General features: G+C 58.3%; 1 protein-coding gene across 3 annotated transcripts in view; it reads right to left on the minus strand.

Annotated features, from left to right (window-relative positions):
• Positions 1 to 604: 604 nt before the first annotated feature.
• Positions 605 to 24633, minus strand: part of CCDC88B (coiled-coil domain containing 88B) — a 28200-nt gene continuing 4171 nt past the window's right edge. For 2 of the 3 annotated variants that reach the window (XM_075939039.1, XM_075939038.1), the window contains 23 exons: positions 24436 to 24494; positions 22543 to 22626; positions 21674 to 21814; positions 21239 to 21381; positions 20943 to 21024; positions 20071 to 20229; positions 18248 to 18394; positions 16567 to 16705; positions 14345 to 14523; positions 13680 to 13820; positions 11828 to 12613; positions 11376 to 11500; positions 11093 to 11234; positions 10739 to 10882; positions 10341 to 10502; positions 7877 to 8154; positions 4937 to 5080; positions 4607 to 4793; positions 3465 to 3610; positions 3103 to 3198; positions 1667 to 1821; positions 1242 to 1520; positions 605 to 882 (listed from right to left, as the gene is read on the minus strand). In XM_075939039.1, the coding sequence (XP_075795154.1) occupies positions 830 to 882; positions 1242 to 1520; positions 1667 to 1821; positions 3103 to 3198; positions 3465 to 3610; positions 4607 to 4793; positions 4937 to 5080; positions 7877 to 8154; positions 10341 to 10502; positions 10739 to 10882; positions 11093 to 11234; positions 11376 to 11500; positions 11828 to 12613; positions 13680 to 13820; positions 14345 to 14523; positions 16567 to 16705; positions 18248 to 18394; positions 20071 to 20229; positions 20943 to 21024; positions 21239 to 21381; positions 21674 to 21814; positions 22543 to 22626; positions 24436 to 24494 (3971 nt within the window). In that variant the 3' untranslated portion in view covers positions 605 to 829. The remainder of the gene's footprint in view (positions 883 to 1241; positions 1521 to 1666; positions 1822 to 3102; positions 3199 to 3464; positions 3611 to 4606; positions 4794 to 4936; positions 5081 to 7876; positions 8155 to 10340; positions 10503 to 10738; positions 10883 to 11092; positions 11235 to 11375; positions 11501 to 11827; positions 12614 to 13679; positions 13821 to 14344; positions 14524 to 16566; positions 16706 to 18247; positions 18395 to 20070; positions 20230 to 20942; positions 21025 to 21238; positions 21382 to 21673; positions 21815 to 22542; positions 22627 to 24435; positions 24495 to 24633) is intronic. The other variant, XM_075939040.1, reaches the window with a different exon arrangement.

The following is a 24633-nucleotide window of genomic DNA, read 5'->3' on the forward strand; positions in this document are numbered from 1 at the left end:
AAGGTGGTGCAGAGCGGGGGGTGCAGTGGGGAGGTGGTGCAGAGCAGGGGGATGCAGTGGGGAGGTGGTGCAGAGCGGGGGGTGCAGTGGGGAGGTCATGCAGAGTGGGGGTGCAGTGGGGAGGTGGTGCAGAGCAGGGGGATGCAGTGGGGGTGGTGCAGAGTGGGGGTGCAGTGGGGAGGTGGTGCAGAGTGGGGGTGCAGTGGGGAGGTCATGCAGAGCGGGGGGTGCAGTGGGGAGGTGGTGCAGAGCGGGGGGTGCAGTGGGGAGGTGGTGCAGAGCAGGGGGTGCAGTGGGGGTGCAGTGGGAAGGTGGTGCAAAGCAGGAGGATGCAGCACTGAAGGGAACACAGGGGCTCCTGGATTGCAGTTAGGAAAGTGATGTAACCGTGAGAGAGGAAGGAACTGATGGTGCAAGAGTGAGCGGGGTGAGCTGGGAGGAAACCCCTTCCCTCCCAACAGTGCCTGGGGAGGCGGGTGGAGGGGAGAGAGGGACAGCCATGGAGTGGCAGTGAGGAAATGGCAGGGGGAGGGGAGCGAAGGGATGGAAGGAGGCACATTGTGGGGAGGCTACAATGACGACAGGCGACGGGGTGATAAATAATACATTTTATTTCTAATAAATTATAAAAATACAATACAAATCCTGAGCTCTGCCTGTGAGAGACAGGGTGTCAGGGCAGGATGGGGGTGGGGAGCTGAAACAGCCAATCCTCTGTGCTCCAGGCACGTGGCTGGAGGATGGTGGGACTAGGGGCTGCCGCAGGACCCCTTCCTGGTTCCGTTTCCTCTGTCGCTGCCATCTGGGGTGCGACGGGAACAATCTGAGCTCACTGGCTGAGCTGGGGTGAGAGCGGTGCCTTCTCCTTGCCTTGCAGTAGCCCTGGGAAGAGACAGGACCCCCAGTCACACCTGCCCCAAGTGCTCCAACAGCCCCTCCTCCAGAGGAAATCCCCTCCCTGACCCCCCATTCCTCTTCCCCTCTCTTCTGGTTGTTGGGGCAGACTCTCGCTCTCTGGCCTCCCACCAGTATCTGCCCCCCATGTCTCCTCTTATCCTGGGGTGACTCCCCCATGTTCTTTTTATAGGAGGGTGACACTCCCTCAGTTCCTGCCCCTTAGGTTATGAGGGTAACACTCAATATCTGGAGTAATGCCTCCCCTGTCCCTGCCCCCACAATCCTTGGGGGACACTCTATCCCCCCATCCAGGAATGACACCTCCCCACCCCCCAACACCTCACCTCTCTCCTCGCCGCCAGAACTGGGGCGTCTCGACCCCTCCTGGGCCTCCCAGGAGGCAGTGGCCTCCTCACGGGAGCCCCCCAGGAAGCCCAGGGGCCGCTGGCGCTGGCGGAAGCGCTGGCGGGGAGTGGCATCCCCAGCCCCAAAGGACTCGCTGCCCAGGACACGGGAGCTCAGTTTGCGCCGAGTTAGCCGCAGCTGCACCCGCTGGGCATCAGACAGGCTGAGCACACTGGTGGCCTTGCGCAGGGGTCCGGGCGAGGCGGGGGCACTGGAGTCTGTGGACGGAGCAGGGATTAGTGGGGCAGGGGAGGGAGAGTGTTGCATGGGAACACCTTGCATTGCTGTCCCGGAAGCCTGGGTCCCCTCCCCTGTTCTGGTCTCTCCACCCCAGACCCTAATGGGTGAAGGGTCCCACACTCACCCCCATCAGGCGTGCGCCCATCCTGCCCCACAAGTGCTGGCAGGTTCTCAATGCTGCTGGCCCCCTCGGCCAGGGGGCGCTGCTGCTCCCGGGAGGGCTCACGCCGCGGCTTCATCAGCTTCTTCATCTTGTCTGCAATCCAGTTGCTGCTCTTCCTGTGGGGTGGAGAGTGAGAGTCACATGCTGGGGGGCCTAGGTGAGCCCTGATATGTATCCTGGGGGATTTCACCCCCCCACACTGGCCCATGCAGGGGCACTCTGGTCAACTGGCAGTGAGGGTCCCTGGCTCAGACTAGGCCTTGGGGGGGTCGTAGGCTCTAGGGGGGGTGTCCCAAGTTTGGGGTATAAGGGAGTCCCCTGCCTTGGGCCAGCGTTGGTGGCTTGGTCTGTTTCAGATAATGGGGGGCCCAGGGTGGCAGGGAAGGATTCTTGGCTGGGGGTCAGGTGTGGGAATCTGCAGGGCTGGATTAAGAAAGGGGCATTAGGGATGCAGCCCAGGGCCCTGGGCTAAAGAGGGCATCTTAGCCCAGGTTCCTGGGCTGCAGCCACTAAAGCCCCTGTGATCCCGGCCAGCCCTTCCTTGTGGGAGGAGGGGGAAGAAGCAGCTCTGTGCACTGCCTCCCCACCCCCTACCAGAGCCGGAGCCACATCTAGGATTGTCAGGCGGTTTCAACAAAAATCCCGGACACACTTGACATGACATCACAATCGATATTCCGTCTGATTTACAACACACCGGACATTTCTATTTTCTCAATTTGTCTCCCAAACAGAAAGTTCAAATACTGGACTGTCCGGTTCAAAACCGGACACCTGGCAACCCTAGCTACATCACCGTGAATGGCAGGAAGCTGTCCCCAAATTACCCTCACCTGGAGCCTCTGCCCCTGCAGCTCCCACTGGCTGGGGGTTGCAGCTAATGGGAGCTGCAGGGGGGCAGTGCCTTCAGGTGAGCATGGGGCAGCGTGAAGCCAAATGGCAGCTGCCCCGGGTAAATGCCTTGCACCCCAAGCCTGTGCTCCAGCCCTGAGCCCCCTCCTGCACCCTAACTCCCTTCCAGACCTCACACTCTGCCCTGAGCCTTTTCCTGCACCCCTAGCTATCTCCAGATGCTGCAACTCAGCCCTGAGTCCCCTCTTGCATTCCAACCCCCTTGGCTCCAGTTGGAGCCTCCTCCTGCATCCCAAATACTTCAGCCCAACCCCAGAGCTGGCACACACTGTTGGAGCCCTCACCCGCTCCTGCCTCAACCCACGGCCTGCTCCTGCACACTGAACCTCTTGTTTTGGACCCCACTGTAGAGCCTAGGGGGTCGCACAAGAGTTAATCTGGCCCTGGGAGTCCATGGCAGTGGGAGGGCACTGCAGCTTGGCTGAGGCTGGCCCTGGGGAGGTCTGTGGCGGGGGCCAGCCTGGGGCGGGCGGGGGCACACTCACTTGCTCTTGGGCAGTGCTGGCTCCAGCACCCGGTACTGGTCCATTATCTTCTCCACCAGCTTCTGCTTCTCCCGGCGCAGCTCGTTCAGCTTGTCCCTGGGGAGCAAGAACCAAGCAGGGTCTGGGGGTGATTTCCCTCCTCCTGTACTACCCATCCAGACTGCCATGTGCCCCGAATCACCCATCTGCCCCCCTCCCTGCACACCTGCCCCATGGGCCCGAGGGAGCCCCAAGCACATGCTGCCAGCCTCCCATCTGGGCACTCGGAGGTGCTGTTCTGAGTGGTACTGCTCCTGGCTCTCCACACTCAGCTCCAGTGGCATAGGGTGCTGGGGGTCTGGCAGAGGGTGGGGGGCACTCACAAGTACTGGCGCTGCTCCGAGTGGTACTGCTCCCGGCTCTCCATGCTGCGCTCCAGCAGGGTGCGGTTTTCCTGGCTCAGTTTCTGGATCTCCTGCAGCAGGTGTCGGTTCTCCTCCTCCTGGTTCCCCTTCAGCTGGGCCAGGAGCTGGGGGGGAGGGCGCAGCAGAGGTATTAATAGAACAGGCCATGGCCCTCTGGGCTGAAACCCTCTCTGATCAGGGCTTCAGGGGGGACCAGTCCCCATTGTTAGCTTGGAGCAGGGGGAGCGGAGCTGTGGAAGGTGTGAGGGAGCCTTGGTTTAATTAGGTTGGGCAAAGGTGGGTTGCTCCTTGCAGAGACCCAGAGACTGCATGTGATTCCTGGGGTCAGGACCAATGCCTATGGAGAATGGCCACCCTAATTGCCCAGGTATTCGGCACCTGGTGACCAAGGACCATGGACGGCCACCTCCTTAGGAAGCCAGCAGGGTGTGACCAGCTGAAAGACAAAGGTCTGGGGAGGGGTCAGATGGGGTGATGGGTGGGCTGTTGAAGGCAGGGGGCCACTGCTGAACTGTGTCTAAAGGGGCCAGGGGGCTCTGGAGTGACCCGGATGGACTTTGCTGTAACTTTCTGTTCTCTCTGTTAATGAAGCACTTTCTAGGCTGTGCTCCAGATGCCTAACAAACCCCTCGCAGTTCCACCGCTGGCTGAGTCACTGCACCTTGGGGAAGCCAGGGCTGCGCTGCTCCCTTTGGGAGGTGCAGGTCTTCCCCAGGTGTTCAGTTTAGATGGACTCGCTCAGGGGAGCTCACAGTGCGACCCAGGGCTGTTGTAGGCTCCAAGGTTTGGTCCCAGGAGGCGGTGAAGGCGAGAGGTCTGCTGTAGCATGATCCACCTGGGGGCTCACACACTGGAGGGACCCTCCCAGGGACTGATCCAGAGCACCAGGCCTGAGGATTCATGGCCGGCGGCTATGGAGGGTGCATTGGGGAGAGCAGGGCTAGGTAGACAAAGGCATTGGGCAGTGTGTGTTTGTGGGGGGCTCAGGCTGGGGGGTGCCAGGAGTGGAACTGGGGGCAGCAGGGTTGTGCACCTTGCTCTGGGCAAGACCTGAGGGGTTCAGGCTGGGGTGGGGTTAGGGAGTACCAGAGGTTGTATACCTCACACTGGTCTCCGATCCGGCCCAGTGCCATCTCCAGCTGCTGGTTCTGCTCCCGCAGGGCAGTGCCCTCCGCCTCCAGCCGCGCCTGCTCCAGCTGCAGCCCTGTCAGCCGACCTCGCAGGCCCCGCAGCTCCCCCTGCTGTTCCGCCTGTGCTCGCTCGGCCGCTGCCAGTGCTGCCTGCACCCTGTGTGGGGCAAGGGGTCAATGGGGGGGCTCCGAGGGGGAAGTCCATACGCTGAACCCAGTGCTAGCCCCCATCTCCCACTTCCCCATATCCCATTACCTCCTATCTGCTAGGAACCCCCCATCTCACGGTCCCCCAGTTACCGTGCATGCTCCTCCTGCAGCCGGGCGTGATGCTCCCCCAGCTGCCGGTGTTCCCGCTCAGCCCCCTCCAGCCGCTCTCGCTCCCCCCGCAGGGCTGCCTCCCGCTGCTCCAGCCCGGCCTGCTGTGCCACCAGATGGCTGTGCCTAGAGGGGAGAGAAAGGGGGGAGCAGCATGGGGCGAGAGACTCCACGTGGCCCCCATGAGGTTGCCTCAATGACCCCTTCTCCTTCATGATTACCTGCTTTCCAGCCCCACCTGCCAGGCCCTCCACAGTCATCTGCCCTCTGCCCCTATTTGCCTTCCCTCCCATGCCACCTTGCGGTTATCTGACCAATAGCTCCCTGTGCCCCTCCGGAGTTAACTGGCTCGTCACACTTTTGGTGCCCCCCCAGGGTATCTGCTGTGGAGAAAATACCGTATATTCCGGCGTACAAGACGACCTCTGATGTTAAAAAAATCCCCCAAAAATCGGGGGTCGTCTTGTACGCCGGATGCCCCGCCGCCGGAGCCCCTCCGCGGCTTTGAAAGCCTCGGGGGAAGCCGGAGGGGGGGCATCCCAGGCGCGCATGGGCTGCCCCCCCGCCGGAGCCCCTCCGCGGCAGCGCAGAGGGGCTCCGGCGGGGGGGCAGCCCATGCGCGCCTGGGATGCCCCGCCGCCGGCTTCCCCCGAGGCTTTCAAAGCCGCGGAGGGGCTCCGGCGGGGGGGCAGCCCATGCGCGCCTGGGATGCCCCCCCGCCGGCTTCCCCCGAGGCTTTCAAAGCCGCGGAGGGGCTCCGGCGGGGGGGGGGGGGGGGGCAGCCCAGGCGCTCCTGGCGGCTTTGCTCCCGGTGCCTCTGGTCTGCTTGGGACCATCTCTAGCAGACCAGGGACACCGGGAGCAAAGGAGGCGGAGGGGCGCTGGGGTATAAGATGAAACCCTATCTTTTAATTAAAAAGATAGGGGGTCGTCTTATACACCCAGTCGCCCTATACGCCGGAAAATACGGTAGGAATTACTATCATCCTTGAATGAATTACATTGTGACTCAGTTTCCTCACTCACTTGGTATTAGCCCCTCCCTCCTAGGGGGTGGCCAGTTTCTTAGGGCAGAGAGCAAAAGGACAGCTGTGAGCCATAGAGGCCTGTCTAAGCTAGGTGCGTGATCCAAGAGTGGATGGGATCAACCCAGGCAAATGGAGGACCCTGGAGATGCAGTGTGGACAGCGCAAGCCAAGCAGTGACAAGGACAGCGGGAAGTCAGAAGGGGGGTGTCCATCAATGCAGTAATACCCCCCACCCCCAGAAGTAAGAGCTAGGCTGAGGGAATTCTATCCACTTAGTTGCATCTACAGAGTAGGTTAACTGGGTCGCCCTCACTCCGGCCATGTCTGCACGACAGTTGGGTCCCACAGCGCCAGAGCGCAGGTGCTTCCTACATCCCCAGGAGGGTGTTTTGTTGCTGTAATGAACTCAGCTCTCTGCAAGAGGGCCACTAGGTTGATGGAAAATTCTTTCCATAGACTTGCTGCGGCTGCCCTGGGGGATTACGTGACCTAACTCCAGTGCTCAGGGCACAACATTCCTCAGATCTGAAGATTCCCTAGGAGTTGAGTCGATCTAATTTTTAAGTGCAGCCTTCAGCACAAACCCCCCGGGGGGGGAATGGTTCACAGCCCCTTTTGCACTAAGGAAGGGACTTGGGATGAGCTTCCTGACGGTTAGTAATTCACACTCACTCCTAGAGTTAGGCCACCAGTACAGTCCCCTAACTAGGCCGAGGCCTCACTAATTGGCCCCAGAACCCCAGGTCTAGCTAGCATTGCCCTAGCCCAGTTTTCCTCCCTCTGCAGAAAGCTGTGAGGTGAAGCCAGTCTGCTCCCATGCTCTCTGGTTTAAGCTTGGCTTCCCCAACCTGACAGGGGCTCTTTAATGCTGGGTTCCAGTGGATAAATAAACGTTGCTTGCTCCAAACTAGGGATGTAATAGGGTAGTCAGTTAATGGATAAGCAAAAGCTTATAGATTAATGCTATCGACTACATGCATTTCCCTCCTCCCTGCCCCCCGGCCTTTGCTGGTAAATTTTTAGCAGGCTGGTCAGCAGCCCAGCTCAGTACTGGCTCATGCCAGGTCCGGGACCCACCCCTGCTGCAGCTCAGCATTTAAACTGTATTAGGAGCCAGGCGGGCAGGCAGACCGGCTCAGTTCCAGCTCACACGGGGTCTGGGAGCTCAGCCCCGCACCTCCCCCCGTACAGGGGCTGCTGCCACCCCACGCTGTGCAGCAGCACAGGGCAACAGGTCTGCAAGGGGAGCTGGTTTTTAAACTGGCTCCCCTCATGGACCTGCTCCCGCCTGGCACACCATGCTGCTGCCTCTGATACAGAGGCAGCAGCGCAGGATGGCAGGGGGCTCCTCGGGAGTGGGGGCTGGAGCGCACTGGCTGCCAGCCTCGTCCCCAGGGACTATAGAATAGTCGACTAACCGATAAGAATTCATGAGGTTAATGGACTATTCAGTTAACCCATATTTAACATCCCTACTCTGAACAGGCTGGGCTGGGCTGGGCTTGGCTAGGTTGCTGCAGATCCACCCTGGGGACTGGCTCCCTTGAAGGTATAAAGCTCCTCTGAACTCAGTGGGATGGGCTGGAGAGCCACTGGGAGCTCAGGGGATGCTGGAGCCAAGCCCCAGCCCTGGGCAGATAGAGCTGCAGACTCAGCACATAACAGAGCTGCTCCCAGAGGGACTGGGAGTACCAAGCCCTGGAGAGCCAAGACACCTTCCAAAGGATAGCCTGATGTGCTGCCCTCTTAGGCCCTCTCAGCCGTGCTTCCCCAGGGTTCCTGGCCCTGCAACTCCCCATGTTCCCTGGGGTTACCTGGCCCATCACAGCCACATGTCCCCCACCCCTGCCTGGGGGGCGTTACCTGGCTTGGTGTCCCCAGCCTCTCCAGTTACCTGTCCTGCAGCTGTCGGTGCTCCTGCTCCAGTGCCCGCAGTGCACCCTTGAGGCTGGCCTGCTTGCTCAGCAGTCCCTCCAGCTCGGCACCCTGGCGCTCGTGCAGCAGTGCCAGCTTGTCATGGTTGCGCACCAGGCCTTCGTGGCGCCCGCGCCACTCATCCCGTTCCTGCCGGGCCACCCGCACCTCGGCCTCCAGTCCTGCCAGTCGCTCCCGCAGCTCCGAGGACTGGGCCTCCAGAGCAGCCTTCTGAGACAGCAGCGCCGCCTTCTCCACCTGCCAGGGGAAGGGCAGTGAAAGACGAGGGGGGGGGGGAATGGACAGAGTGAGAATTGGGGTGGGGCAGTGTCTTATCTGGAGGTCTGGAGGGTCCCGCACTGGATCTGGGGTTGGGGCAGGAGGGGGAGCCAGGGATGCAGCATCTCACCTGAGGGCTCCACACTGGGCCTGCTTGTGGGGCACAGGTGTTTGGGGGCTAGTATCTTACTAGAGTGCGCTGCACTGGATCCGGGGGGGGGAGGGTAAGAGGTGTGGGGCAGGGGCAGTGTCTCCCCAGAGAACTGGTGAAAGGAAGGAAGGTGGCATGCGATGCTGAATGCTGCCCTCTAGGACTGGAGGCCAGTTGCCAGGGGAGTTCCTTAGGGCCCAGTCTTAGATGGATCCCCCTGAACATTAGCACAAAAGAAGGATGGGAACAAAGCCTGCTGAGGACAGGCACTGAGCCTTTGTCAACACAAAGAGCTGCACCGTACCCAAGGACTGGGTAACGCTTGGGGGCTGGAGTGAGTGATAGTCTCAGGGTGGTAGTGTGTGGAGTGCACAGTGACCAGACAGCAGTGGGAGGGAAGGGGGGGTAAGAGGCAGCATCCATGCAAGACAAAACTCTGAGTATCAGGACTGTCCCTATGAAATCGGACGTCTAGTCACTCTAGAAGTGCACTTAGGGTCTAATAGTTCCTCTATAACCTTGGGGTTCATCTCCTGAAAGCCACAGAGGGCAAGAGAGGCCCCAGGTACGGGCCCAACACAGGATGCCAGGAGCCACTGTGTGATGTGGCTGCAAAAAAGGCCAGTGGGATCCAAGGCCATATCTGGCGAGGTGTTTCAAGTGAGATAGGGAAGCATTAATGCCCCAGGCTGAGGCACTGGGAAGTCACCTGCAGTCCTGGTCACCCATGGTCAGGAAGGAGGGGGCCAAACTTGCCCGGTGCCGAGAAGGGCTCCCAGGCTGCCCAGGGGAGAGGAGAGCTGGTCTTAGAGAGCAGCCCGAGCCAGCTGGGCCTGTTTAGCCTGCCTGGGCAAAGACAGGGAGGGGACCTGGCTGTGTCTATAAATACGTGGGGGATTTTAGCTTCAGGGAAGGAAAGCAGCAACTGAAGCTAAAGGCTGATGCTGGCACAAGAACAAATAGGAACAAACTGGTCAGGAATGAATGGAGGCCCGATCTGCACAGAAAAGTTATATCAGCAAAGAGACCTCAGTCAGACGGGGCCCCGCCCCGCGCAGCTTGATTCCTCTGGGAATGGGATTATGTGGTAGGATTGCTTGGGGGGAGCAGGCAGGGCTCGGCAGCCTTGGGAATCCTTTCTGGTTTATGTCGTATGTTCCTAACTGCTTCAGGGCTTTAGCCAGTCACCTGTAGGGCCAGGAAAGGGTTTTCACCAAAGGTAATTCTGGGTTGGGTTTTTTTTGTCATCCTTTGAAAGGTGGGGGACCAGCCACAGCTAGAGACAGGACACCAGGCAGGAGGGGCCAAGCGCTGAGCTGCTCCAGAGAATCTCCTCTCTAGCAGCCTGGCTGGTGGGCGCTGGCCAGTTGCTCACGGTTCAGCTGATCACTAGATTAGGGTCTGGGAGGGAATTTCCCTTGGGAGTTTTCACCTCTTTCTACAGCAGTGGCAGGAGCTAGAACCACCTGGACATGGCTCATCTCAGCAATTCCTTGCCACTGCAGGAGCCTTGGGGGCCCCTCAGTTTCCTCTGTACTCTGCCTGGGGCTCAGAGCAGGCCAGTCTCCTAGGGAGCGTCTACACTGCACCATAACTCAAAATAAGATACGCAATTTAAGCTACACAAATTGTGTATCTTATTTCGATGCTATTTCAAAATAACTCATTTTGTCATTTGGCGCTGTCTACACAGCGCCAAATTTCAAAATAAATTGCTGTTCCAAAATGTCCCTTACTCCTCGTAGAAGGAGGTTAACAGAGGCGTTGGAATAGTGAGCCCGAAATAAGGGGCTTGCTGTGAAGACACGGGATAGCTATTTTGGGATACTCCGGTATCCCGAAATAGTGTTGCAGTGTAGACGTATCCCAAGACCTGTTGGATTAGTGGTGGTGATTTGTCAGATTAGACGATCTGGGGTCCCTTCTGGCCTTCAACTCTCTGACTCAATGGAGAGCCCAAACTGGGCCCAGGGGGGAACAACAGAGGGCTGGGAGTACACATGGGCTGTCTCACCTGAAGGGCCCCACTCTGGGCCTGCAGACGGCCACTCTCCTCCCGTAGGCCTCCGCTCTGCCCCTGCAAGCTCAGCAGCTCCCTCTGCAGGGTGCCCAGCTGAGACTCCAGCTGCCCCAGCCGCCCTGTCAAAGCTTCTTTCTCTGCCAGCAGTGCCGCATTCTGTGCAAGGAACATCAGCAAGTGAGGGGGGTCCCCAGTAATCACAAAGGGCCTCCACCCCCACAATCCCTGCCCCTCCTGTGGGGAGAGGATGGGATCCCCATGCCCCAGTCTCCGAGGAACCTCCCATTTTATCCCCCCTCCCTGTCTCACCTCAAGAGGCACCAGATTCCAGCTCCCATCCACCCCACCGCAAAGGAAAAGCCCCTCGAATACACCCTGTGTCCTGGACTCACACTGCGCTCCACCTCAATGAGATGCCTGCTCAGGGTGTCGCTCTCTGGCTCAGCCTGAAGTCCCAGCATGGGCTCAGGGGCCCCCTGGCCCTGCTCCTTGGCCCCTGGCACCTCAGGCGGTGGGACCCCAGTGCTGCTCTTCACCTGGACATGGAGAACAAGGGAGGGGGTGAAAAGGAGCAGGTGGGAGACTACTGCAGCCCTGGCCTCTCCCAGCAGGAGGCACTGAGGGGTGACGGAAGGGGATGTCCGAGGGGTGAGGGTTGGGGGCACTGGGAGTGAGAGTATGGGTGTAGGGAGGGGGAGGGCGGAAGGTATCTGAAGGGTGAGGGCAGGGGACACTGGGTGTGTCACCTGGCACAGCTCTTTCCCCAGGTGCTGGTTCAGGGTGAGCAGTTCCTCCACTCGGCTGCGGAGGGCGCTGATCTTCTCCTCCTTCAGAGCCAGCATCTCTTTGAAGGATGACTCCAGCCGTTGTTCCAGGCTCTGGTATTGACTAGGGTGAGAGGGGGGCACATTACACCCCAAAGCCCCTGGAAACTGCCCCAGCCCCTCCCCAGATCCCTACCCCTGGCCCTCCTTTGCCCAGTTCCCCCTGAGATCCCTGTCCCCAGTACAAGTGTGGGCATGGCTTTACCTTTGCGGGGTGCCTTGCTGCTCCTCCAGGAGGCGCTGATCCTCCTCCCTCCGCTCCAGCTGCTCCTGCAGCCGTACCAGAGTGGCCTCTCGCTCCTGCCCCTTCACCTTCTCACCCAGCAGCTCCTGCAGGAACCAACAGGACTCTGAGCACAGAGGGGGGTGCGCCCAGGGCTTCCCCTCCCTACCTTCGCTACCCAGCCAGGACCCTGTGCACTGGGAGGGCGGATTCCTGTCACCATTCCCTGTCCCGCACTGTCACCTGCAGCAAGCCCCCCCATCCCACTCCTGGGAGAGGCCAGGCTGGAATAGCTGGGAGCGCCGCAAGACCAGGACCTCCACCCCTCCCTACAGCACCCCCTGCTGGGCCAGGCCAGGCTGGAGTAGCCAGGAGCTCTCTCCTGCTCCACTCCTTGCAGCTGTGCTGCTCCCTGCCCCCGGAGCCCTATTTACCTCTCGCAGAGCAGCTGCAGCCTTGCGCTCGGCTGCCAGCTGCTCCCGCAGCCCCTTGCTCTCCTGCTCCAGCTCCCGCAGCCGCTGCGCTGTCTCCCTCAGCCCGCCGAGCTCCAGCGCCTGCAGCCGGCTCTGGGCCTCGAGCTGGGCAGCTCTGCGGCCCTGTTCTGCCAGCGCCTCCTCTTGGGCCTGGGCCCGAGCCCGCAGATGCCGGGTCTCCTTGTCCAGCTCCCGGCGCTCTTTCTCGGCCTGACTCAGCACTGCCTCCAGCGCCCCTCGCTCGCCCTCCAGCTGGGTCAGGGCTGCCTTGTGTTGCTCCAGCCCGCGCTGGAGAGTGGCGAGCTCGCGCTCTGACACCCGCAACTCCTCCGCAGCCTCCCGCGCTTGTTCAGCCTGGCGCCCGGCCCGCTGCCGCTCAACCTCCAGATTGCCCCGGGCCTCTGCCAGCTCCCGCCCAGCTTGGCTCAGGTCTGCCCGCAGCATCTCCCGCTCCTTCTCCAGAGCCTGGGCCTCCGCCTCCAGCTGCTCCAGCAGCAAGGACTCCAGGCGCCGCTGCTCCAGCTCCTGCCGCAGCCTCAGCAGCTCCTGCTCCAGGCGCCCCCGTGCCTCCTGGGAGGCCGTCAGCCCCTCCAGGGCCTTGGTGTGCGTGGCTTCCAGTCGGTGCAGTGCGTCCTGCAGGCTGGATGCCCGCTCCTCCACCTGGCACAGCCGGCGCTCACTCTCTTCCAGTGCCTCCTGCTTCTCCTGGGCCCAGCTGCCTTTGTCTGCCTGGCTCTGCAGAGACTCCTGGGGCGAAGGGGAACAGAGCAGGGGAGACATTGACTGGCGTGGCAGGGGCACCTGGATTCCCAGATCCCTAGCCACATGCCTGAGCTGCCCTTGGATCCTTCGCCCAACCGCTAGGGAGGCAGGAATCACCTCCTCCTCCCCCAACACTGTGCCCAGACATGACGCAGCACTGGATCTGCTCCAGATAAAGACAAACCTGGCATCAGCACCAGGGACAGTTCAGCAGCTTAGTGGGATCCATTGCCCCCAGCACTGCTGTACTGAGGGATGCCTTCTCCTGCCCCCACCAGCCCCAGGCACCTCCTTCCCCGTGTGGTGGGATCTCAGAGCAGGTGCCTGCCCCAGGCTGATCACCAGGGATCCAGGCTGCCTTTGAGCCTCCTCGTACCCATGTGTCCTCCTGGCCAAAGACATATAAACCTCCCCCAGACTGAGAGTAAAGCTGGATCCCAGGGCAGCAGCACATGCTGGGGACTGGCCTCCACTAACACAGACTCTGGTAGAAGCCTAGCTCCCAGGCCGGTCTGAGGACCCTGTGATGCTCTCTGGGCCTGGCCAGGCTGCCCGGCCTAACCGGCGATTCTCCCTGGGCACATCGCTTCCGGAGCCCAGGGGTCTGACTGCAGTTGGCCTGGCGGGAGGAGCTCACAGAGGAAGCGGGGGGTTGGGAGGCTGGCACCCGAAGGCCCAGTCCTGGAGTTGCTGAGGCCTGGGGAAAGTGGCTCTGGCACACCAGTGGGGTCACTGCCCTGTCAATCCACGACAACCTGCAGCCAATCCACTCCCCCCAGGCTCTGCCACAGCATGTGTCTCCTCCCGGGGGGAGTGAGGGGCTGGCCACTGGGAGGGTGTGGTGGTGGGATTCCCACCTGCCTGCCTGCTCCTCCAGCCCCTCACTCGGGGTTCCATGCAATGGGACTGACGCCTTCACACTGCAACTATGTGGGGGCACCATGCTAGGGGCACTCCTGGGCCTGCTGCCTCCCCCTGCAGCTCCCCTCTACTGCCCAAATGACAACCTTTACACAGCGTGCTGTGCCCTGCCCCGGGCGCCGTGCCCCACCTCGCGGTGCCGCTGCTCCTGCAAACTGCGCAGCTCCTGCTCCAGCTGCTCCTTCTCCCTCAGCAGGGCGGTGCTCAGCTCCTCCCGCTCCTGGCAGCTCTGGGCCCGCTGAGCTTCCAGCTCTGTCCCCAGCCGCTGCACCTGTGCCAGGCAACTGGGGTAAGGGGGACTGGGCTGACATGGAGACAGACCCCCCCCCACACAGGGACCACCCACGGAGATACCCTTCCCCCTGAACCCCCACACACAGACCCTCCCCGCTCACAGCCTCCTCCACAGACTGCCTTTCCCCCACACTCTCCATCATACAACCCTCCTCCAAGACACAGCACAGACCCCCTCCCTCTATCCTTCTACCAAACTCCCTCTACCAAAACACAGCACAGACCCCCTCCCTGTAGCCTTCCCCAATACACAGACACCCCCCCAGGCTTCCCCAAAGAGTGATCTCTCTCCCCAACCCCCCATACAGCCTTTCCCCCAAGCACAACCCCCTCATCCCCAAAAACCAATCATCGCCCTGACACATGCTCAACTCCTCCTGGCTAAGGAATGGGACACAGGCGTGCCAGCTCCAGTCCAGCCATAGGACCAGGGAAGTGGTTGGCTGGGGAATGAGGGAGACAAGGCCCTGAATACTTCTCTTGGAGCCCCATCTCCCTCACCTCCTTACTGAGAGCCTTATTCTCCTGCTCAAGGCCCAAACTCATGGGTTCTCCTGGGGTCTCCAGTGCCTCCTGCAGCTTCCGGCGCAGTTCCTGGTTCTCCCGCTCCAGTACTAGCAGGCGGCCAGATGTCACCTCAGTCACCTCGTAGCTCAGGGACTTAGGAGCCTCAGCCAGGTCTGGGGGCAGAAAGTGTCACATCAATGAGCTGGGGAGGGTGGAGAGCTGGGAGGTCTGTAGCCAAAATGTAGTATTTTAGTGTTGGTATCAGAATAACTATAATGATGGTAATAAATTCTATATGATTTGCTTATCAGTTCTGTATGGTTCTCTGCTTCACCCCACCTTGCTTCTAGTGGTGATTTGAACCTGGGACCTCTAGAGCTTAGTATAGGAGCCTCTACTGCTTGAGCTAAAAGCCAGCTGGCTCTCAACCTAGGCTATAGAGCTCCCTTATTCTTATCTCTCACTGTAAGTGGTCTAGTGCCACTACAAGGGACAGCAAACCACACCAGGGATCCGTCTACACTGTCAGGTTTTTGCGGAAGAGGAAATGCAAATGAAGCACTTATTAGCATTTCTCACACTCTCATTTGCATATTCTCTCCCCAGTCTTTTTGCAGAAGAGGTTTTTGCACGGAAAAACAGAGTGTAGACGGGGTCATTTTGAGCAAAAAAACTCTTTTGCGCAAGAACCCTTATTCCTCATTGAGGGTTTTTTTGCACAAAATGATCCAGTCTACACTGCGTTTTTTTCCGCAAAAACCTTTTCCCCAAAAAGTATAGAAAGAGAATATGCAAGTGAGAGTGTGAGAAATGCTAATGAGTGCTTCATTTGCATTTCCTCTTCCGCAAAAACTTGACAGTGTAGACGGAGCCTTGGTGTGTGGGTTACATAAGCATCCCAAATTAATTTGTGTTTCTTATTGGCATTGCAAATGAAGTTATGTAAGGGTCTTTTGTTAGTTCTTTAATAACTATGTAATCTTTTGTCTGAAACGTTCTATAAAACTGTTTAGTGGGAGAGAAAGATTGTGTGCATAGTTAAGGATAAGTGTGAGAGCCATCACAAATGCCCAGATGGTCAAGATGACGAGAGAAACTTGGAGATTATCAAAAAACACCCATTGTGCCCAAGGCTGAATGAATTGGTGAAGTGATGAACCTTGGGGACAGCAAAGGTGAGAAGACAAACAAGAGATAATCATGGGAAGCCTGACAATAACCACCTAAGAATAACTGCAGGAAACCCCAAAGATTAGCACCACTTAAGGATGAAGGATTGCAGCATGACACTGCAAAACCCATAGACGCCAATGGGAATTTATAAATATAAAAACGGGGTGGTTTTGCCAACTCTGGGTTCAGTCCTGCAAAGCACCTCGAAGATTCGGCTCATGACCGACAGACCCTAGCTCTGGAAATTTCCACTACATGCACCTGACGAAGTGGGTCTTTGCCCACGAAAGCTTATGCTCCAATACATCTGTTAGTCTATAAGGGTATGTCTACACTACCCTCCTAGTTCGAACTAGGGGGGTAATGTAGTCATTCGGAGTTGCAAATGAAGCCCAGGATTTGAATTTCCCGGGCTTCATTTGCATGATGCCGGCTGGCGCCATTTTAAAATGCCGGCTAGTTCGGACCCCGTGCCGCGCGGCTACACGCGGCACGGACTAACTAGTTCGGATTAGGCTTCCTATTCCGAACTAGCTGTACGCCTCGTTCCACGTTCCATGAGGCGTACAGCTAGTTCGGAATAGGAAGCCTAATCCGAACTAGCTAGTCTGTGCCGCGTGTAGCCGCGCGGCACGGGGTCCGAACTAGCCGGCATTTAAAAATTGCGCCTGCCGGCATCATGCAAATAAAGCACGGGAAATTCAAATCCCGGGCTTCATTTGCAACTCCGAATGACTACATTACCCCCCTAGTTCGAACTAGGGGGGTAGTGTAGACATACCCTAAGGTGCTACAGGACTCCTTGTCGCTTTTGCAGATCCAGACTAACAAGGCTACCCGTCTGATGCTAGACCCGAGCTCCTCACTCATGTTCAGTCTAACTGGCTATTAGAGGGACTTGAGCCACAACGGACTGGTAACTATAAGAACACCTGGGAGGTGAGGGATGCAGCTTTTCATATTGCATTTTCCCCTGAAAAAGATTCTATGTGCTTCTTATAAGCATTACAGGCCAGAGGCGAAGCAGAGAAAGAGGCACTCACCATTGGGAACTTCATTTGGCTCCTGCTCCTCTTCCCAGGACAGGTGCACAGGCTCCCCCAGATTCTGTCTCAACTCCCCCTCCAGCAACACCTTCTCCTGCTGCAGCTCCTCCAGCTGCTGATGCTCCCTCTCCCGCTCCTGGGGGCAGAGGGTGACCCGTGTGGGAGTTCTCTGCAATGGCCTTATGAAAAGTGGGCATCTCCCTGTTGGCCTTGGTACAGTTACCCACTAGCTGCAGAGGGGCTACCGTGCTTTTCCTGGCACAGAGCAGGAGGCATGAGGGTCTGGCTCAGAGCGGGGATACATCTGCAGATCCCCAAAGACAGCAAACTCCAGGCTGCAGAGGCAGCTGAGGAGTGTGGCAGGGCTGTGGTGGAGAGGGAAGAGAGGTGTCGGGAAGCAGGGCGAGGAAGAGCAGGGCTCACAGCCACACCGTGGCACCCCTGGCATGAGCAAACAAGGGGTTAGGGTGGGTGGAGCTCAGGGGCAGCAGGGCCAGGGCATGGCAAAGCAGGAACTTTGTCCTGAGCCTGCATCCCTCACACTAAGACCTCTGACCGGTGATGAACGAAGGTGCCCTTGTTTTGAACCAGGTGCCTGGTGTTGCTGCCGTTGCTGACTGAGGCCTCACAGTGTCACGTGGGGGCTGGATTTTTCAGGCCCCTGAGCCAAGCTTTCCAGTGCAGAGCAGGCCTAAGGAGTGTTGTGCCCTGACATGGGAAACCTCTCTTGTGAGAGGATGGCTCCGCTGGACTCACTGCAGGGAGCCATGGAGAGACACTGGGGTAGCTGGAGCCCAAAGCCCCAGTTCTGGAGCCATGGAGGCAACAGGCCTGCCCTTGCAGAACGGTATGGATCCTGGAGGTCCAGCACGATAATCGGGCACCCCCAGGAGATGGGTTAAAGGCTGGGAAAGAGACCAGACCCTGTGAATCCATGACACAGAGCCTGCTAGCATAGTCTGAGAGGCTCCTGCAGTGGGCACTGTAGGGAGGGTCAGAAGGCTAACGGGGGGCAGAGGGGAAGTCTCCAAGGCACCGTAGGGAGTAGGGGAGGAGCACTGGCTGTGAGGGAAGGTCCCGGCCACTCCAGCCCGCCTTTTCCAGAAAAGGGCATGGGGGGAGGGGAGACAGATGGGGGAGAAGGGCTGCAGCATTTATTCCGATAAGTCTGTGTGACCGGGTTTCCCTTGCGCCTGGCTGCCTGTCCCAATGCACAGAGCTAGGACTGAGCAGGGTGGGGAAACGGACACAGAGGAGAGCTTCTCAGGAGACGCAAAGGAGTGACAGGAACAATGGCAAGCAGGAGCAGTGTCCTGGTGACCCCACTGGGCTGGAGGATGTTCCTCTTCCCAAGGCTCAAAGGATCCCTGGTCTCTCCTCTCAAGTCTCTAGATCAGGATGGGGTTGAGCGAATGGGGAGAGGCCAGCCAGGCTGCCAGGGACAAGGCTGGCTGGCTGACAAACACAGAGGCCCACTGACTGACCCACGCCTGTCACCAGGGGCTGCCCTGAGATGCGTGAATCATGGGATCCCAACTGGCACCAATGGGGGGCACTTGGGGAAAGCCCAGCAAGGGGCAGAGGCAGTTAATCTAGTAACAGGACAGGCTGTGTGCAGGGGCCTGGAGGGGGCACTGTGGAGAGGCTACAAGGAGCTGTTTGAGGCCAGGGGTCTCACCTCCTCCATTTGCTCCAGTTGACTCCTCAGCAGCAGATTCTCCTTCTCAAGCTGGGGCAGGCGCTGGGCACGGGCACGGGCAGATTCCAGCTGCCCCTCCAGCTGGGCCTTACTGTCCAGCAGGGCCTGGGAGAAAGCTCGTTCCTCCTGCCAGGGAAAGTCCCATCAGAGCCCCCCACCATGAAGCCCCGCTGACTGCCACACAGCCCCCCTCCTTCCATTAGCTCCTTCCAAGACTAGCAATGGAAAACCACCAGGCCCACTGTAGACAACAGAAAGCACTGAGAGGCAAAGGAGAACCACTACAACAGACAGGGGACAGCCCCGGCTAGGAACAGAGACAAGAGGCTGTTTCAGTATCACACAGAGTGTGGAGAGGTACCCTGGATACATTCACTGAGGAAATATCTTATGGAGTGGGGTGTTTGGGTCCTGGTTTCTGTGAAGCCAGCTCTGCAGCAGAGAGGAGTTTCATTAACTAGCCAAGGGAATTGTTCCTGAGCACTTGATGAGTTTGTTTTGTATGTAACTTCAAGTCCTTCCCTCTCATTTTTGGTGGAATCTCTGTTCTTGCTTAACAAAACCTTTCGGGGTTTTATTATAAGTATGAGGGTTACAGGAGCAGTGATTCATGATAAAATTAATTAACTGGGGCCCACTGCTCCTCTGGGAGGCAGGGTATGATGGGAAGGCTTCAAAGGGGCTCAGGACTGGGGTGCACCTACTGTTACCCTGCAAGACAAAGACAGACGCAGCCCAGAGCAGAGTGCATAGTGGCTGACAGGCTGGGGGGTAGGGAGCTGACACCCAACTATGAGCAAGTCTCCCTCTTGCTAGGGATGGGGTAACAAGGTAACTCACAATCCTGGGTACCCGGAGAACTGTCACACAGCCCGTTTCTGTGTCCCTCCATCACGCCTCCTGCTGAGAAACACCTACTGGCCTCCTGAGCCCCTTGCAGTCCCCCCAGCTCCCACTCCTTCTGCCAAGAAAACCACCATGCCAGTGCCACCCTATCCCCCCGCCTTTATTAGGCTGTAGATGGTGCTTGGTCCTGTCATGAGCACAGGGGACTGGACTTGACAATCTTTCCAGGTCCCTTCCAGTTCTATGATTCTATCATTGGGCCTTCACCCCTTATTATGATCCCCACTATCACTCCACTATCACCCCATTGTCCCTCACTATCACCCCCGCAAGTCCCTCACCAGCTCAGAGCCTCCCACTGCCTTGTGACAGAGTGGGAATTTTGTAGGGTTTAGCCTGTGTGTGCCTCAATTTCCCCTCTCTGTTGCATGGCTTGGATTACATTTGCTTTCAGGGCTGACTCAGTCATGGGGGCCGTGTCTCACCTCCCTGCCTCGAGGGAATGAAGAATTTCTAAGAAAGTGGCTGAAACTGAATGGCTCAGCTGGGTCCAGAAGAGACAAGACAAGCTCCAGAGCTTGGATTTACAGAGCCCCCAGCTGGTGACCGGAGGGCTGGGGGTGGTGACAGGCTGGGGGCTGCTGGAAATGGCCTGGGCCCTCTCCCCTGAGGACAGGTCAGAGCGTGACACAGTCTGGCAGTGAGGTTGCTGCAGCCTGACTGGGCTCTAGGCTGGGCATGGGCCATTTCCTTCCTTTCTCCGTGCACTTTGGTGTCCTTGCATTAAGCCCTGAGAGCGGACAAGTCTCCTGCGAAGCCCTGGAGGGGCAGTCTCAGCAGGAAGGGACGAGGGGTCCTCCAAGAGACTGTTCCTAAGCTGAGGGAATAGCCCCGCCCCTCTGGATCTGTCACACACCCCATAGCTGCTGTGTCTCTCCCACCCCGTGCCACCTCACCTCCAACCTGCCCCGGCACAGCTCCAGCATGGGCAGTCGCTCCCTCAGGGCCGAGAGTTCCCCTTGCAGGCGCTCAGCCCGGGCTGCCTTCTCCCGCAAGGCATCCAGCTCATCTCGGTACAGCCCTGCCAGGCGTGCCTCACCCGCCACCGCCCGGTGCTGTGAGAAAGAGGCACTGGGTAAGAACCTGGGGTATTGGGAGTACCGAGAACAGGGGCAGGGCCCAGGGCAGTGGGCTAAGGGGAACAGGGGAGGGCACTGGGCAGGGGGAAAAGGGTCAGAGCACTGTTCAGGGCACTGGGGGGGGTGTGTGTGGAAATACAGTCTCAGCACCCTGGCCACCACTGCGGATGGGGTTAGATCCTGACACAGAAAAGGCCCTGATGCAGGGGATGGGGTGACAGCCCAGGGCATCTTGGGGGGTGGGACAGGTGGGTGGCAGTGACAAAGGGTGAGGGGCAGGCTTAGAGCGGAAGCGTGATATGGGGGTGGGCAGGCAGGGCCATAGCAGCAGGAGTGGGAGGGCAAGGATACAGCTGGGATTAATGGGGGGCTGTGGGAGGAGTTGGGGATGAGAAGAAAAGCTGGGGGGTGTATGCCCCATGGAAATCGCATACATGCAGAGGGCAAGGAAATGGGGTATAAGGGTGGGGGCATGAAGGAAGTGCGTGGATTTGGGGGATGTGGGAAGCAGGGTTGAAGCTAGGGGGGGAGAGAGTTTAAGATGGAGGGCTATATGAGGGATATTGGAGAAGCAGGGTGGGTGGGAGGCTGGAGAGAGGGTTGGGGGAGGTCACAGGATGAGCAATGAGATGGGGTGGAGGGGAAAGGGCAGGGTGGATGGAACTAGAGGAGCGGGGTAGGGTTGGTACCTCTTGTCGCAGCCTCCTCAGCTCGGCCTCCAGCTCCTGCAGCTCCTGGTGCTGATCCAGCAGCTCTTCGGCCTTCTCCTCCCTGGTGGGATGGGGTCAGAGCCCCAGGAGGGCACGTTAGAGAAACCCCATGATCTCCCCCCACATACACTCACCCTCATTCCCAATCCCATGGACAGCCCCTCCTCAGTGGAACCCCCATCCCAGGCTTCCCCATCTTCCTGGCCTTTGTGCCCCCCAGTCCTCTAAGGCCTACACCCCTAATCCATTCCCATCAGTGCCCCCCCCCCACTCACAGTTCCTGGCGCAGGCGCCGGGTCTGGCTCCGGGCTTCAGCCAGTTGCACCCCGAGGTGCTGGCAATTGTCCCAGGACCCCTCGGGGGACATCGGGCCATGGGGGGGTGAGTTCTCCCGCTCCTGTTCCAGCTCCCACAGTCTCTGCAAGAGAGCTCGGTTAAAGGAGAGCAGGGGGCAACAGGTGGGGTGGGGAAATTTCAGGAGACAGCAGGAGGGGGAGAGAGATAAAGGAAGCTGAGTGAAGGGGAAGGGACAATGGGGGGCAGAAGTATGGGGACAGCTCAAGAAGACAGCATGAGGGGGAAGTGGTAACAGAGGCTGTGGGGGCAGGGGAACAAGGGGGCAGCGGGTGGAAAAACCCCAAGAGATGAGGGGCTGTGGAGAGGGGAAGAGCCCAAGGAGTGACAGGTTTGTATCCAAAGACCCTCCTCACCTCAGCACTTGCATCCCGCTCCTGCACCAGGTTCCGCAGCTGGGACAACAGATTCTGCAGGACCCGTGCCAGCTCCGTGGGATGCAGCTCAGCCAGCGCCCCCCACTGCAGGCTCAGCACTACCCCTGGATCCTGTGTCACCTGCAATACCAGAGCAATACAACACAATTCCCTGCGTGCCTGCCCTGGCACATGCCTGAGGGCCCCTCCTCACACAGCTTCCCCTCACATGGCTTCCCCTCACACAGCTCCTCACATGGTCTCCCCTGGTATGTTAGCTCCTCACATGGTCTCCCCTGGTATGTTAGCTCCTCATATGGCCTCCACTTGCACACAAGCTCCTTGCACAGCTTCCCTTTCTATGGCCACCCCTTCCCACAGACCCACATCTCATAGCCCTTACACAGCAGCTCCTCACACGGCAGTCTTACCCATGCCTGCTGCCTGCACAAGTGCTACAGCATCCCTGCCTACAGCTCCCCAGTTACCCTCACAGGCCCATATGCAGGAATTACTGTGGGTGGGGGGTGCGTTTTTGTAAATGTGGACCACAAGGGTACAAATGCACCCCCCAGGGGCGACGGGGAATCAACCCAGCCTTCCCCCAGCCAGCCAGAGCATGGGGAAGGGAGGCTCAGGCAATGTGCCATTCTGGCCTTCCCCTGGCTGGCCACAGCACGCCTACTAGGGAGACCATGGGGGGGGGGTGTTCGCACCTTTCGCACACACACCCCGTGGTATCTGGGCAAGTGCAGCCTGGCACTGCCTGGTGGGGTGCCACTTAGTGACTGCCCAATGGGAACTCAACTGGGGGGACCCAGCTAATAGGAGCAAAAGGAAAGGTCATGCCCGGGGGGAGGTGTCCTTACCTCCTGGATGGCACCAGCCAGCACAGTCTGAGTCTCAATGTCCAGCCCTTGGATCTGTTCAATGATCTCTGCCTTCCGTTCACACTATGGGAGGAGGCAGTATGGGGCAGGGTGCAGAGGAGGAGGTACAGGGGATGGGATATGTGGGAGGAGGGCAGAGGGATGAGGTGGGAGCACAAAGGGGTGGGTGCATAGGAAGGGGTGTAGGAGGAGGAGAGGCAGCATAGAGAGGAAGGAGTTTGGGGAAGGGGAGGAAGCACAGAGAGGGGGAGGGATGTGGGGTCACAAAGAAACAGCTGTCAGACAGAATGCTGGGAACATTTGATTTTCCCTTTTGTTGCTAAGAACAGGAACAGCTCCCCAAGCCCAATGCGCTCTAGGCCCAGCACTGTAGGCAGTCGCCTGCCCCTAGATGGCTGCAATAGAGAATCTATCATAGCCCTTGACAAGTTGTCCCCCCAGTTACTTCCTGTCAGTGGGACAAATTTACATCTTATTTCACATCTGAGTTTGTCCTGCTTCATCTTCCTGCCACTGGACCATATTAGACCTCTGGCTGCCAGGCTGAAGAGCCCTTTGTTAAATATTTGTTCCCCATTGGGGGCAGGGGACTGGATTCAATGACCTCTCGAGGTCCCTTCCAGTTCTAGTACTCTAGGATTCTATGTAGGTCACCCATCAGTCTTCTCTTCATTAAGCTGAACAGACTGAGTTCTTTGGGTGTCTCATGTTTTTTAGTCCCTTCATTGATCTTGTGGCTCTTCTCTGAGCCCTCTCCAGTTTCTTAGCAGCCTTCTCAAATTGTGGGCACGCACTCTGGACATAGGAGTCCAGTAGTGTTCGAACCAGGGCATCACAGGCTGAGGGGGCAACGGAGAAACATGGGGCTCAGGGCCACTACATCCCTCAGAGACACCCCGAGAAAGGGAGAGAGACAGATGCCGATAGCTTTGAGGATTCTGCTCATGCTGCAATGCACAGCTCCACATGGCAGGTGCAGCTTTTCAAGGCTCGGGCTCATGAAAACACACTGACGATGGCCGATGCGAGTCTGACATAACTGGCTAATTATTGCTTGAAAACGCTGTTGGCCAGTCTCTGGATCTCTCTGGCACTGTGCTTCAGTTTGCAAAGGCAAAGGCGAGAAAAGCGACCTTGGTAACTAAAGGATAAGGGTAACATTCTGAGACTGCCACCAACTGTAACATTATTTAATTCTGGTCCACTTAATGTTGGGGCACAATTTGGTTTTTTGATGTTTGTACATTTCAGTTATTCTTAAATTAAAAAGTTTCTGTAAACTGAGAGGAACCGATTTTGAATTTGCGTATACATGGCATGAATAAACACAGATTTACAGCTCCTAGCATGCACATGTATCATCTCATATGACAGGGACAAAGCAGGCATGCAAATCATGCACCAAAGTCATTAAAGGGGCTACAACTGCAATAAAAATAAGTTATTCAAAAGTTTAACAAATGGAGGGTGAAGCTGTTCGTCGCTTGGGGCACCATTTGATCTGAAGCGGGCTCTGACCAAGACTGGATGTTTTGTTTTAAGATCTGCTCAATAAGTTCAATCAGGAATTGTTTCAAGGCCAGCCTACTGCTTGCACTAGACAGGAGCCAGACTAAACAACAACAGGCTCTTCTGGCCTTCAAATCTATGCTACCCCAACCCTGGGGGGAAACCTGCATTAACCCCTGGTCCCCCTGAAAGGCTGCTCCACGTCCCAGCCAGCCTACTGGGGGCACAGGGAGACAGACTCCTCTTCTCCACTTCATTGCTACTGAGAAGGGGATCAGCAAACCAGGGACCCAGCAGTGACAGCTGCACAGACCCTCCTCACTGGCAGGGTTCACTCCCCCACACCCTGGATCCCCCACATACCTGCACAGCAGCCCCCAGCAGCAGCAGCAGCAGCTTCCGCATCGCCTCAATGCCCTGTTCTGAGACCGCGGGAGAGAAGGGTGAATACAGCCTGCGAGAGGAAGACCCCCACCCCTCCTCCAAGGGATCAAACTCCAGAGCCCATCGAGCCCAGCATCCCACCTCTACCAGCTCCTGAGAGCACACCAGAGCTATAGA

Source organism: Pelodiscus sinensis, chromosome 11, assembly GCF_049634645.1.
Source record: "Pelodiscus sinensis isolate JC-2024 chromosome 11, ASM4963464v1, whole genome shotgun sequence".
NCBI classification, from domain to species: Eukaryota; Metazoa; Chordata; order Testudines; family Trionychidae; genus Pelodiscus; species Pelodiscus sinensis.